The sequence below is a fragment of the Xyrauchen texanus genome, chromosome 44 (genome assembly GCF_025860055.1).
Source record: "Xyrauchen texanus isolate HMW12.3.18 chromosome 44, RBS_HiC_50CHRs, whole genome shotgun sequence".
NCBI classification, from domain to species: domain Eukaryota; kingdom Metazoa; phylum Chordata; class Actinopteri; order Cypriniformes; family Catostomidae; genus Xyrauchen; species Xyrauchen texanus.
In genome coordinates, this window is record NC_068319.1 from 8,823,601 (window position 1) to 8,836,101 (window position 12,501).

The 12,501-nt window shown below is 38.6% G+C and overlaps 1 protein-coding gene across 3 annotated transcripts in view; it reads right to left on the reverse strand.

Annotated features, from left to right (window-relative positions):
* Positions 1-12,501, reverse strand: part of ksr1a (kinase suppressor of ras 1a) — a 42,588-nt gene that overhangs the window by 12,996 nt on the left and 17,091 nt on the right. For all 3 annotated transcript variants that reach the window (XM_052117165.1, XM_052117164.1, XM_052117166.1), the window contains exons 3-6: positions 4,925-5,072; positions 2,071-2,533; positions 855-1,030; positions 334-403 (exon numbers count right to left, since the gene is read on the reverse strand). In XM_052117165.1, the coding sequence (XP_051973125.1) occupies positions 334-403; positions 855-1,030; positions 2,071-2,533; positions 4,925-5,072 (857 nt within the window). The remainder of the gene's footprint in view (positions 1-333; positions 404-854; positions 1,031-2,070; positions 2,534-4,924; positions 5,073-12,501) is intronic.

Below are 12,501 nucleotides of genomic sequence, written 5' to 3' on the forward strand. Positions count from 1 at the left end.
GCCAATTTTGTATTATCAGGCTTTGAGTGTTCCTACAGGCCTCAGTCAGCCTTTATGACTGTGTGTATGCCTGCCATTGTCTCCTATCTGAGCACACAAGGCCCAAAAACGCATAATGTTTATGTCCTGTGGTTATACTTGTGAAACAATGTGTATATTAATGCTTATGGAATGGTCCCATTCACTTCCATTGTAAGTGCCTTACTGTGTCCTCGATTTATTGTTATTTTTTAAATATACAAGTCTATATTTTTCAGGGGTGACTATTTGCACTAGGTGTAAATAGCACCTGCCACACAGCATAGCAATTTGGACTCAAATAGGCAGGATTACCTGTGAGTGACAGCCAGACCGATGTCTCTCCGCAGAGCCTGAGGTGAACTGCGGTGGATTGTAACATTATCTAAAATTCAAAAATATTATTAGATATTATAAAGATAAAGATATTATCTAATATCTTCAAAGGATTCAAGCTTTCATTTGATTCTAAGAATTTCTAAATAACTTGGTCTCATCCAAAACAAAACCACCAGACACATTGGAACTTTTACAACACAACAATCACTTGTTACCACACAGAAAACCGTTGTGCTTTCACAAATATACTCAGACTCAAACACATCATTGTATCAAAGCTGTGTTGACACAGGAGTGTGAATCATTTACTCTGTTCCCATAAAAACCACCAGTCATAACAGGAGTATTTGACTGAGTAGAGTGCAGGTGAGAGCTTCCTCTTCAAACTGAGAGGCTGAACTCTGAACCCAAACTGCATTCAGCAAGCACTTTACTGCAGTCTGTTCTACCTGAACTAAAGATCTTCAGAGTCAAGAACTGTGTGAGTATGAACTCACTCCTCAGTCCGCTGTGCTCCTCCTGAAATGTAGGGGTGCCCGGCAGGGTGTAAGGGGCTGTGGCGGGTGCCGGCCCAGGGGTTCGTGCAGAGAGAGTGGGAGAGCGTGACAGAGAGTCCTCACAGCCATTTCCATTAATCTGGACGTTCAGGAACAGCTTGTTCTTTTTCACACACCTGAGGACAATGAAAGACAGTCAGCGTAATTTGAGAAAATAAGACCAAGATCACAACCATTAGTGACAGGTTAGGTGGATTAATAGGGCAATATTTAGAATCTTGGGATTGTCAACATTAAAGAAGATAACAGTGAAGATAAATGCTTGGACGAATAATTGAAGTCACAGATATTTTAAAATATTATTGAGTGAATTGAGAGAAACTATTGGTAAAACGTTAATTTAATTGTCAATTTTACGTACATATCATGCAAATATATTGCATTTTATAAATCTCTTTATACAGTATATAATCTAATATATATAGTACATAATCTACATTTACTTTTACAATGGGGTTCAAAAGTCTACATTGAAATAAAATAAACAAATATTTAGGATTTTGCATTATTTTTGGTCACAAATCAAATAAGCAAATTTGTGATACTGACCATGTTAGCTGTTTCTTACAAAAGGTCAGATTTTATTGCTTCCACTGAAAAGTATAAATGCATGCAAGTAATTCTGAAATTCATGTTAATTTAGCAATACATCTTTTTCACTTAAATTATTCGGACAATGAGAACAACTCAGATTGCATATTGACAACTCCACTGTATTTAAAAAATGTATTAGTATATTTTGAAACTAACATAAACCAAGATGAATTAGTTCTGTAAAAGTATTGTTCTGTAAAACACACTTTTGCTGGAAAACAATGGAAAATAGTAAAAAATCACATCTATGACTGCCAGCTAGATAACGTTATGTATTCCCTGCAGGTGGACTCCAATTCAGTTTTTGCGATTGAGCTTGCTCGAGAAAACAAAAACAAAAAAACATTTAAGTTCTTTAAATGTAATTACATAAGCATCATGCTTCCATCTAGTCTGTGTTGGAACCTGGTCCCCTAAATTCACCTAGAGTGACACTATTAACTCGAAAATCCTCTATTGCTGCATACATTGGAAAACGGTGATGTTAGGAAACTGAAAACAGATTAATGTGGATGTGGCCTCTCTCAAACTGAGCCCGGGTGTGAGCCCTGTCATGATTTACTTGTTTGTGGGTGTGTCCTCAATGCGGTTGCCAAGCTGGCTCTCGTGGCTCTTGCTGCGGGTCATCGTGATGTTGGGAAGAAGAAGTAGAACTTTGCGGGAGGGTGGAGGAGGGGTGCAGGGAGGCTTGAGGCGGTGTCTCCTCCTAGAGGGTGGAGTAATGGGTGGAGTCGAGGTGTGTCCATGAAGTCGAACAGGCCGAGACGTGTAGTACGGGCTGGGGTCGGTGAGACTCTCTGCGTAACCGTGGGAGATATGAATCTCGCCGGGTGACAGGATGTAGCGGGGATACAGGCAGGTGGTGAGGGGTGTGGAGGGCATGGTCGGGGGCCGGACCAGAGGAGAAGGACTGTGTGGTCGCAAAGAACCTCCCAGTAAGGGAATCTGATCCACTGGAGTCAAGCCGCCACTGTCTCGTCTCGTAGGCTCAGAGAACCAACAACCGCTGTCCTCTTTAAACTCCCCTATAGACAATAAACACACTCTTATTAGATCAAATAGGAAGCTTGAAAAAAACTAAACAATAACATCTCAAATATAATGACTGAGGCCACGTCTACGCTAATAAGTTTTCATTTGCAAATGCATTAATTTCACAACCTGTTGGCCTTCCGTCCACACTGAGGTGATTTTTGTCTAGTGAAAACAAAGCTTTTCAAAAATGCTCTCCCAGGCCACATCCACATTAATCCGGACACATTATAAAATGCCATTTCTGAAACGCTCTCCATCCACACTGCCGTTTTCGAGCATTTTCCAAAAGTTGCTTGTCCACACTGAAACATATTAAACTCTTAAATCCGCTTACTGCACATGCTAGATGTTGATGGACAGCAATTTTGAGTAAACGTCCCATTGATGGAATGCAGTGTAAAGGTTGTACAAAGTAACATTTATCTTTAACAAAGCTTTTACGACAAATACGTCATTGTTTTCAGATATCTCTGTTTTCCCTGTCCACACTACAACTCAAAAACTGCGTTTTCAAATGTATCCACTTGGGAGAGCGTTTTCGAAAGGCTCCGTTTTCGCTGTCAAATAGGCTGTCTCAGTGTGGACGAAGGCCAAAATGTAGAGAAAAAGATGCATTTTCAAATAGAAGTGTATTAGTGTGGACATGGCCCCAGTGAATACATTTGAAAATGCCATAGTAGTGAGGACAGGGAAAATGGATATATTCGAAAACTATGACGTATTTGTTGTCATGTGATATACAGTCATCAAATCCATTCAGCCTAAAACAATCATGATGACGTCCTATGTTGTAGCGGCATTGTCATGCCAGCTATCCACTTTGATAGCATTGTTAAAGATAAATGTTATTTTGTACAATGTTCACATTACATTCCTTCAAAGGCGACAGGAAGTTTACTCGGAATTGGTGTCAGGTGGCAGAACACTAGGAAAATTGAGTTTCAGACCACACATGGATTCATGCAGGTGCAGTGAATGAATTTAAGCATTTTCATACAATTCAGTGTGGATGAGCAACTTTTGGAAAACGTTTGAAAACAACGAATATGGAGAGTTAAAAAAATAAAAATAAAAGGAACTTTTCAAATTTATCAGGATTAATATGGACGTAAACTAAATTTTACTGGAAAAGTGCTAGGAGATCACAAACAGGGAAGCATCTAAATAAAAAAAATATCTACACAAAATATAAAGGCAGGTTAAAACAGCCCAAAAAAGGATTCTAAAAGTCGTGACAAAATAAAGCCGTAAATTATTTCTCGTCATTGTTTTTGTCTGAATTTTTTCATTGTTAATGGTGGGTCGCTCCACCTACAGTAAAATCTTATTGGTCCAATTTCCCGTTCCAAATAGCTGTATTTTAAAGCACAGATTTGTTCTGACTGGCTTTTATTTTGTCGCTTCACACAGCATATCGCTTTCGTTAAGGACAGTAAAATTACTTCTCAGAACTTGACGTTTCAGTGCCTAGTATATAATTTTATAATTATAAAAGAGAAAATATTGGCTGTAGTAATCGTAGTCACACATGAACTTACAAAATGTATATCAAGGTAAGTTTCTTGCTAGCATGGTGTACAATACACTACTACAAACCATGGTATGGTAACTTGATGTTAAATATGCATTTAAATGAATAGGTCTCATTAACCGTTGATTTCACAAGGCTTCTATGAAAATACTATATAAGTACTAAACTAATCCATACATAAAACGCAATAACCTGTTGTATAGCTCATATGAGTGTATTAATGATCATGTTAACACATTATCTTGTATTACCATATATAGCCTACATAAGTATTCATGGTTATTTGTTTTAGATGTGTACTTAGAATAGAATCCTTTATTTTGGTCACATATTATAAACACAGTTTTTTGCATATATACAGTGAAATGTATTAGTTTTCACATATCCCAGCTAAGCTGGGGTAGCCATGATACAGCGCCCCTGGAGCAGATAGGGTTAAGGGCCTTGTTCAAGGGCCCAACAGAGGCATCTTGGTGGTGTTGTGGCTTGAACCCCCAACCTTCTGGTCAGTAACCCTGAGCCTCAACCGCTGAGCCACCACTGCCCAGATGTGCTTTTCTGTTTATAGTAAAAAAAATCCTACCACAAATATAAATTTAAATGATTTGATATCACGGTGGGGAAAAAAGCACCACCGTCAGTCATAAAAGGTTTTGATATAATTACGTGATAAAGGAACACAAAACTATTTCAGAAAAAAATCCCACCCTGTCCTCTAAGGGGCTCTATAGTTTGGGAAGCAACTGCTTAGAAAAATCTTTTTTTTTTTTTTTGCCATTTTGTTTAGTGCCGCTAAAAACGACACACTGCAGCTTTAGGACAAGTCAAGGAGAGTGTGTCGGCTACTCACCTGACTCAGAGGCACTTTTTAAACAGTTCAGAGCAGCACACAGCCTGGTACACTCATCTGAACTTGAGCCCAGCCTTCTCATGGTTTCCTGCACCTGACTGCTGGGCATGTGCAGCAGAGAGTCCAATGACAGCTTCACGTTCACTGCCTGAAGAGAGAAAGAGAGAATGACATTCAGCCTATTCTAAGATACCTCTGCTTTTATAATGTGGTCTGACAACCACGTATTCTGCAGGTGTCATCTGTAATAACAAACCTCTTGAGTATGGTACAGCAGTATACTGTACACACTATTAAACTCACAAACACAAAATACCTCATTTCAAACACACGCAAGTACAGCTCTTACGTATCTGGACCAGTGAAATTGGGTGAAATGTTTGTGCTGAAGACAACACGACACGGCATTCACAATAATTCAACTTCTGTAATATGACGAACTGCACTATGTCCAAGAGAAACAGAATTTTCAAGGGGAAATAATGAAGGGCAGGCTTGATTTCAACCATCCAGCTTTGATTGGCTGAAACGTGAAACATCAGGCCCAGATCAAGTTGGAAACAAGCATTTTCCTGCTCTGATTTTAAGGAAAAATATGTGGAACTCTGCAGAAGGGATTTAAACATAGTAAAATGTGTTAAATGGGGCTTGGAGTATTACACTCTAATTTGTAGCTAAAATCCACATAAAATTACCCCAAAAATGTAAAGGGGGTCATTACACTGAGAATCAAATATTCCTTTATATTTAGACATATAAGAGGTAACTGTACTATAAAAACATTACATTTCAACTCAAATCTTCCTCCTCAGTCTAAAAAGAGTACTTATAGTTGCCACCCTGCTGAAATGTCTGATTTTGAAATCTGTCTGTGACATCATGACACATTGCTCATTTGTATTTACACATCCCACAACATTCATCATCGCAACCTTGGCACCACCCATTGGTGGGCAGTTCAAGCAGTGAAAGAGAATAGGCCTTCCGAGGCTAAATATTTCTAACAAAACACCTAAGGGGACCCATCTGGACTATTTTGGATTATTTTTGGAAATGAACATGAACTACACTGACTCTTTGACCGCAGCCATAAATCTCACTATGACGAGGAGGAGGGCGGAGTCAGGCTGTGTAGACACACGCCCAGCCATGATTCGGGCTAATCAGCCGGGAGGGGGATAAAGACGAGCCGGAGGTTTAGGTTTATGTTTTTGAAACTTACGTTGACAGCCGGTTCCCGCCTCCTGCTTGCACACCTTACCCTGTTACACTCGTCACTTTTAAGAGACATGGTGTCAAGTTACAACTCTGAAAGGGAGAAGCAATTCTCTTTCATTCAGCTGCTGCCTGTGTTGCTTTGAGGACATACACCATATAGTTATATATGGCATAGTTTCTGGTGATGTGCACCTCAATGCATCTTCAGTATGTGTGTGCACAATTTCACCAATCTTTAAACTATGATGTGTTAGTTTATTTAAGCTCATGTCAGTGTTTTTTTTTAATTTTTTTTTATTTGGCATGCCCAATTCCCAATGTGCTCTAAGTCCCCATGGTGGCATAATAGCTTGCCTCAATCCGGGTGGCAGAGAACAAATCTCATTTGCCTCCACGTCTGAGACCATCAATCTACACAATCACGTAGCTTGTTGAGCACGTTACCGTGGAGATCTAGCGCATGTGGAGGCTTCACGCTATTCTCTGCGTCATCCACGCACAACTCACAATGCACCCCACCGAGATCGACAACCACATTATAGCGACCACGATAGGTTAACCCAACGTGACTCTTCCCACCCTAGCAACCAAGCCAATTGGTTGCTTAGGAAGCCTGACTAGAGTCACTCAGCATGCCCTGGATTTGAACTTGTGACTCCAGGTGTGGTAGTCAGCATCTTTACTTGCTAAGCTACCCAGGCCCCAATGCACATGTCAGTGTTGATTGTTAGTGAACCATCATAATACGATTCCAGCTTTGCAAAGGAACTGTTACTGAAGTATGGGGCAGTTAAAGCACGTCAAAAATGTAAGTAAACCATTTCATTTATGAATATTTAAAATGTCATGACTGTTTGATAGTTTATGGTGCTGAGTGATAACAGTTGTGCTTGAGATGAACAGTTTAATACACTGCCTGGCCAAAATAAAAGTTACATACTCTAATATTTCATTGGAATGTGTTTAGCTTTGATTAAGGCACGCATTTGTTGTGGTATTGTTTCGACAACCTTATGCAATGTCACAACATTTACTTCTGTCTAGATTTGCATTCATTTTTGCCCAAGATCTTGTTTTGATTACGGTAGAGTCTAACCACTCCGTAAAGTCTTCTCCAGCACACCCCAAAGACTTTCAATGGGGTTAATCAGTTAGGGTTAAAAGAATTGTTGACAGCAGAAATATTAATAACAGCAATAATGATCCAATCATAGGCTCTTAAGGATCCGCTTTTTTAAACACAAACTGCAACTTTTTTGTCCAGGCAGTGTATATTCAGTGTTGGATGTGCATTGTGTGTAAACCCTGAAATGTAGTTTTACAATGTTATTCCTATTGAGTTTGCTGAATCTGTGGGGCTGACTGATGTTAGCCTATCACAAGAGTGGGCATTTACATTGAAGTTTTAAGGAGGCACTTGTGCAAAAACCAAGCGTTTCTGACAGAGGGCCAAAAACAGGGTGGAAATGATCATACATTACTAATTGTGACTGTTTTGGTGCACATTTTTTATAACATTATTTCTGGACCTCAGGGAAGATAATACAATTATAAAAAATAGCACTTTGTGACCCCTTTAATAAACAAACATGCAAGGGATGGGGGATGTGTAGAATATTTGTGAATAACAGATGTCGCAATTCGGCAGGAAATCTGCTGAGTTTTCTGCAGAGTTCTGAGTGCACAGATTCTGTCTGGGCCTGGCTATGATATTATTGGTTAATATTATTTTTCCCTGCCTGCATGGTCTTTGTTTCACCAACAGAAAATACTGTGTAGTACAGTTGAAGTCAGAAGTTTACATATACTTAGGTTGAAGTCATTAAAACAAATTTTTTAACCACTCCACAGATTTCATTTTAGCAATCAATAGATTTGGCAAGTCGTTTAGGTCATCTACTTTGTGCATGACATGAGTAATATTTCCAACAATTTTTTACAGACAGATTGTTTCACTTTTAATTGCCTATATCATAATTCCAGTGGTCAGAAGTTTACATACACGTAAGTTATCTGTGCCTTTAAGCAGTTTGGATAATTACAGAAAATTATGTCAAGCCTTTAGACAATTAGCTTCTGATAGGAGGTGTACTGAACTGGAGGTGCTTGACATCATGGGAAAATCAAAAGCCTCCACAAGTCTGGTTCATCATTGGGAGCAATTTCCAAATGCCTGAATGTACCACATTCTTCTGTACGCAAGTATAAACACTAAGGGACCACGCAGCCATCATATCACTCAGGAAGGAGGCACATTCTGTCTCCTAGAAATGAACGTAGTTTGGTGCAAAAAGTGCAAATCAATCCCAGGACAACAGCAAAGGACCTTGTGAATATGCTGGATGAAGCAGGTAGACAAATATCTACATCCTCAGCAAGGAAGAAGCCACTGCTCCAAAACTGCCATAAAAAAGCCAGACAACAGTTTGCAAGTGCACATGGGGACAAAGATCTTTTTGGAGAAATGTCCTCTGGTCTAATGAAACAAATTGAACTGTTTGGACATAATGATCATTGTTATTTTTGGAGGAAAAAGGGTGAGGCTGGGAGTCCCGTGATGCCATGCGTGGATCGGATGTGTGAATGGCGACCTCAGCGCACTTTGCTAGTGTTAATACTTTTTATGACATAAACCGGTGAGATTCGATACACTCTGTTCCATAGCTGTTCTAGGAGGACAATATGTCAAAGAATTCAAAATCCTTGGGCTCTGGAGACATTAAAAGACACTTGCGTGCTAAAGCTGACACCAACGAGCAGGCCATGGGCCTGGGAGTCGATTTGGCTGGAGAGATGCGGGAAATGTTACCGCGATTCTGAACATATCGGCAATGCTAATGTAGGTCGTTGCTGACTTGGAGGTTCTTGCTGTGATATGTCGATCTATCACTGCCATGGAGGCAAAGTTTACTGATGTGGTTACTGATGTCGAGGAATGGATCGGTTACCTGCTGTCAATCAGAGAGGGAATTATCTGCTAATCCGCTAGCAACCAAGGTGGATTTGGAGCATGTCTGGGAGAAGTTGGAGGACATCCAACGATGGAGAGAAATGTGATCGATTCAAGGAATGCAAGAATCTTTTACACCAACAGAAGGTCGCTTTTGCACTGATATTCCCAGTCAAACTGAGAATAGATGCTAAGGATGGTCGTAAATCATATTGAAGTCGATGAATATAGAGGTGTTGCCTCTATGTTGAAAAAAAAATCATATAGTTGCTGCTTTAATGTATCCCTTTTGCAAAATCCTGAATTCCAATAAATGCTAAAGGCTGAAATCAATGGAGACCAACTGGTCCTCATTATCCTCTGTGGGCGTGGCTTGGGAGGCACTTAAGGCATTTCTTAGGGGCTGAATCATACAGTATGCCTCTTTCTACCATTCCCTCAGTGAAATCTGCTGGTGGTGAAATATTTACCTGGGCCATTGATATTAAAGATGATTTTAAAGAATTCTATCTTGATCTTTATAGTTCCACATCTTCATCTACTAATGAAGATATTAGAAACTTTGTGGAACCATTAGAACTTCCTAAACTGACGAAAAAATTCTCTTGATTCTGAGGTAACCTTGGAGGAGCTTGGCGAGGTAATTAAAGCCTTGCCTACAGGCAAGACCCTGGTGCAAAATGGCTTTGCCACTTAATTTTTAAAGTAGATCTTATGCTACAGAACTGGCTTCACTTTTGCTTCCGCCAACCATGACACAAGCCCAGATCAGATTGATTCTTAAAAAGGACAATCATCCAAGCGAGTGTAAGAGTTTACGTCCAATTTCCCTGACCCAAAAAGCGTGTTTGAGCAAGGAGGCCTACAAACTTGACCAGTTCTGTCTGGAGGAATGTGCCAAAATTCCAGCAACTTATTGTGAAAAGCTTGTGGAAGTCTACCCAAAACATTTGACCCAAGTTAAACAATGTAAAGACAATGCTACCAAATACTAACAAAGTGTATGTAAACTTCTGACCCACTGGGAATTTGATGGAAGAAATAAAAGCTGAAATAAATAATTATCTCTACTATTCTTTTGACATTTCACATTCTTATAATAAAGTAGTGATCCTAACTGACCTAAGACAGGGAATGTTTTCTACGATTAAATGTCAGGTATTGTGAAAAACTGAGTTTGAATGTATTTGGCTAAGGTGGATGTAAATTTCGGACTTCAACTATATGTCTATGTGTTTATTGAAATAAATTTACCACTTTTATACATATTTAGCACATTTAAACATGTCAGTAGACGTGCACATATTCTTAACAGGCAGTTAGAAGGTTATTCAGCAGGTTTTCATAGATTTATAGGGTTTTGTTGGGGCACCATACGGCAGATGATTATGCCGTATGGTGACTCACTGTGATTAAAGTTTGCCTCTCTCTCTCACTGCCTCTCTCCAAATTCCCTAGACATGTGACCCTTTAGACTAATTAATCCGATTTTCTAATTACTAACCAGTCTGACTGACTGAGGAAAGAGGCTCCTGACGCTGGAGTGATATAAGTATTATATTAGCCCAGAATTCCTCCTCTCACCCTCTCTCTCTCTTCCACATGATCACAAAATGATGTTGAATCCCATAAACTTCTCAATCACATTGAACAGGGGTTCAAGTCTTATCCTGGAAGTCGTGTTCTTGGACTACACTAACGACCTGATCCTGAGTTTGTATGTTTTTCAGATACTTTTATTATAAAGACAGTAGAGATGAGACAGGATATGATGGAGGAACAGTATCAGAAAATATTGAAAGCTGAGAGAGAGAGAGAGAGACAGAGAGAGAGAGAGAGAGAGAGAGACTGACTCAGCATGTTGGCTGATTAGAGTTGGTGTGTCTCAGGTCTGCTGGGAATGTAGCTGTGGCCTAACTGTCAAAACACAGCAGATTTTCTACTTCCTCAGCTCTATTCAAGGATATTGAACTGCATCATGCACAAACACACTCTTATACAACACTTATATGCACATAAACACTAACAGTCTACTGATCATGTTGCTGACATTGTTTATTTAGACTCCTGGTGTGATGTGTTGTCTGTTGTCCTTATTAAATATGTAAAGAGATGCAAGGATTATCTTGGTTTTATGAAATTGTTCATAAACACATTTTTGTATAATTTAAACAGCCAGGGCATAAACTAACAAACTGACAAACTTGCCGCAAATTTCCCGCTCAATATTTTCACATGCAAATGAGCTTGCGATTCGTCACCAGTACTGGTGAACCTGCAGCAATAATGAAGAGTTTGCCACAAAACTAATTTGCATGTGAAAATAATGAGTGTTGAATTTGCTGCAAATTTATAGTAGGTTGCCAGAACTCTCGATTTTTGTAAGGACAAAATCAGTTTGGGCAATTAAACATGACGATGGGTCAATCTCAACATGTCCAAGTAATATTTACCCCAAAAATATTATTATTATTATCATTATTTGTTTTTGCCGAAAGAAAATATAGTCTATTTTTAAGACAATTAAAAGATTCTCTTGCTGAATTAAACCTTTTTGCAGACTGTGATGACACATTTAAGCCTTAATTTAGCATCGTAAAACTAATAAACTTTTAAATGTTATAATTTTTTTAAATGTGAATTTATAATCTTATTAATTGTGCTATATTACCCTGGCAGTATAAAACATATATTACAATATTTATTTTCCTCTTTTGGAAAGTCATGGAAACGTAATAGTGGATTTTTTACTTTGCTGTTGGAATAAAAGGGAACGCAAAAGAATTTGCTGAGGTCTTCCATGTTCCTCTACAGATGTTTAACTAGCTATAGTTTACTTCCACTTCTCAAATCTGGAAATGTGAAAAAGTTCAATTGTCATTAGTGCAATCCATCTGGACGTTGTTCTTAATAATTTTTTTTTAATTCTCATTATTTAAAAAGATAAATAATAACGTATATTTTTTCACTACAGAAATGAGTATGGGGTCATGCTAAGTATAGCTTAATTGTCATGTAAATAATGTCTCAATGCAACAAAAAAAAAAATTATGGTGCTTTAGAGTTTTTCTCAATCAATTTGGCTCAATTCTCGAATGAGAACAATTTTTTTTAAAACATTAAGTTCAAATATCTGAATAATTTGTTTCTTGTTCAAACCAAATTTGAATTTCTTATTCATTTAAGCAAAATTGCATGTGTTTTGGCACATGTGTGCAGAAAAGTAAGTACAATTGTCTACAATTTGCACAATAACTAAACGCACATGGCTTGCGGATCAAAACTGATGAGTTGATTCTCAGTGAAACTGTCATATTCTTCACAACTTCTACACACCCTTTCATCATGTGAGCCGTCACATGCAAAATTATCCGTTCAATTATCAAAATCTGTCAGACGTACTGTACAT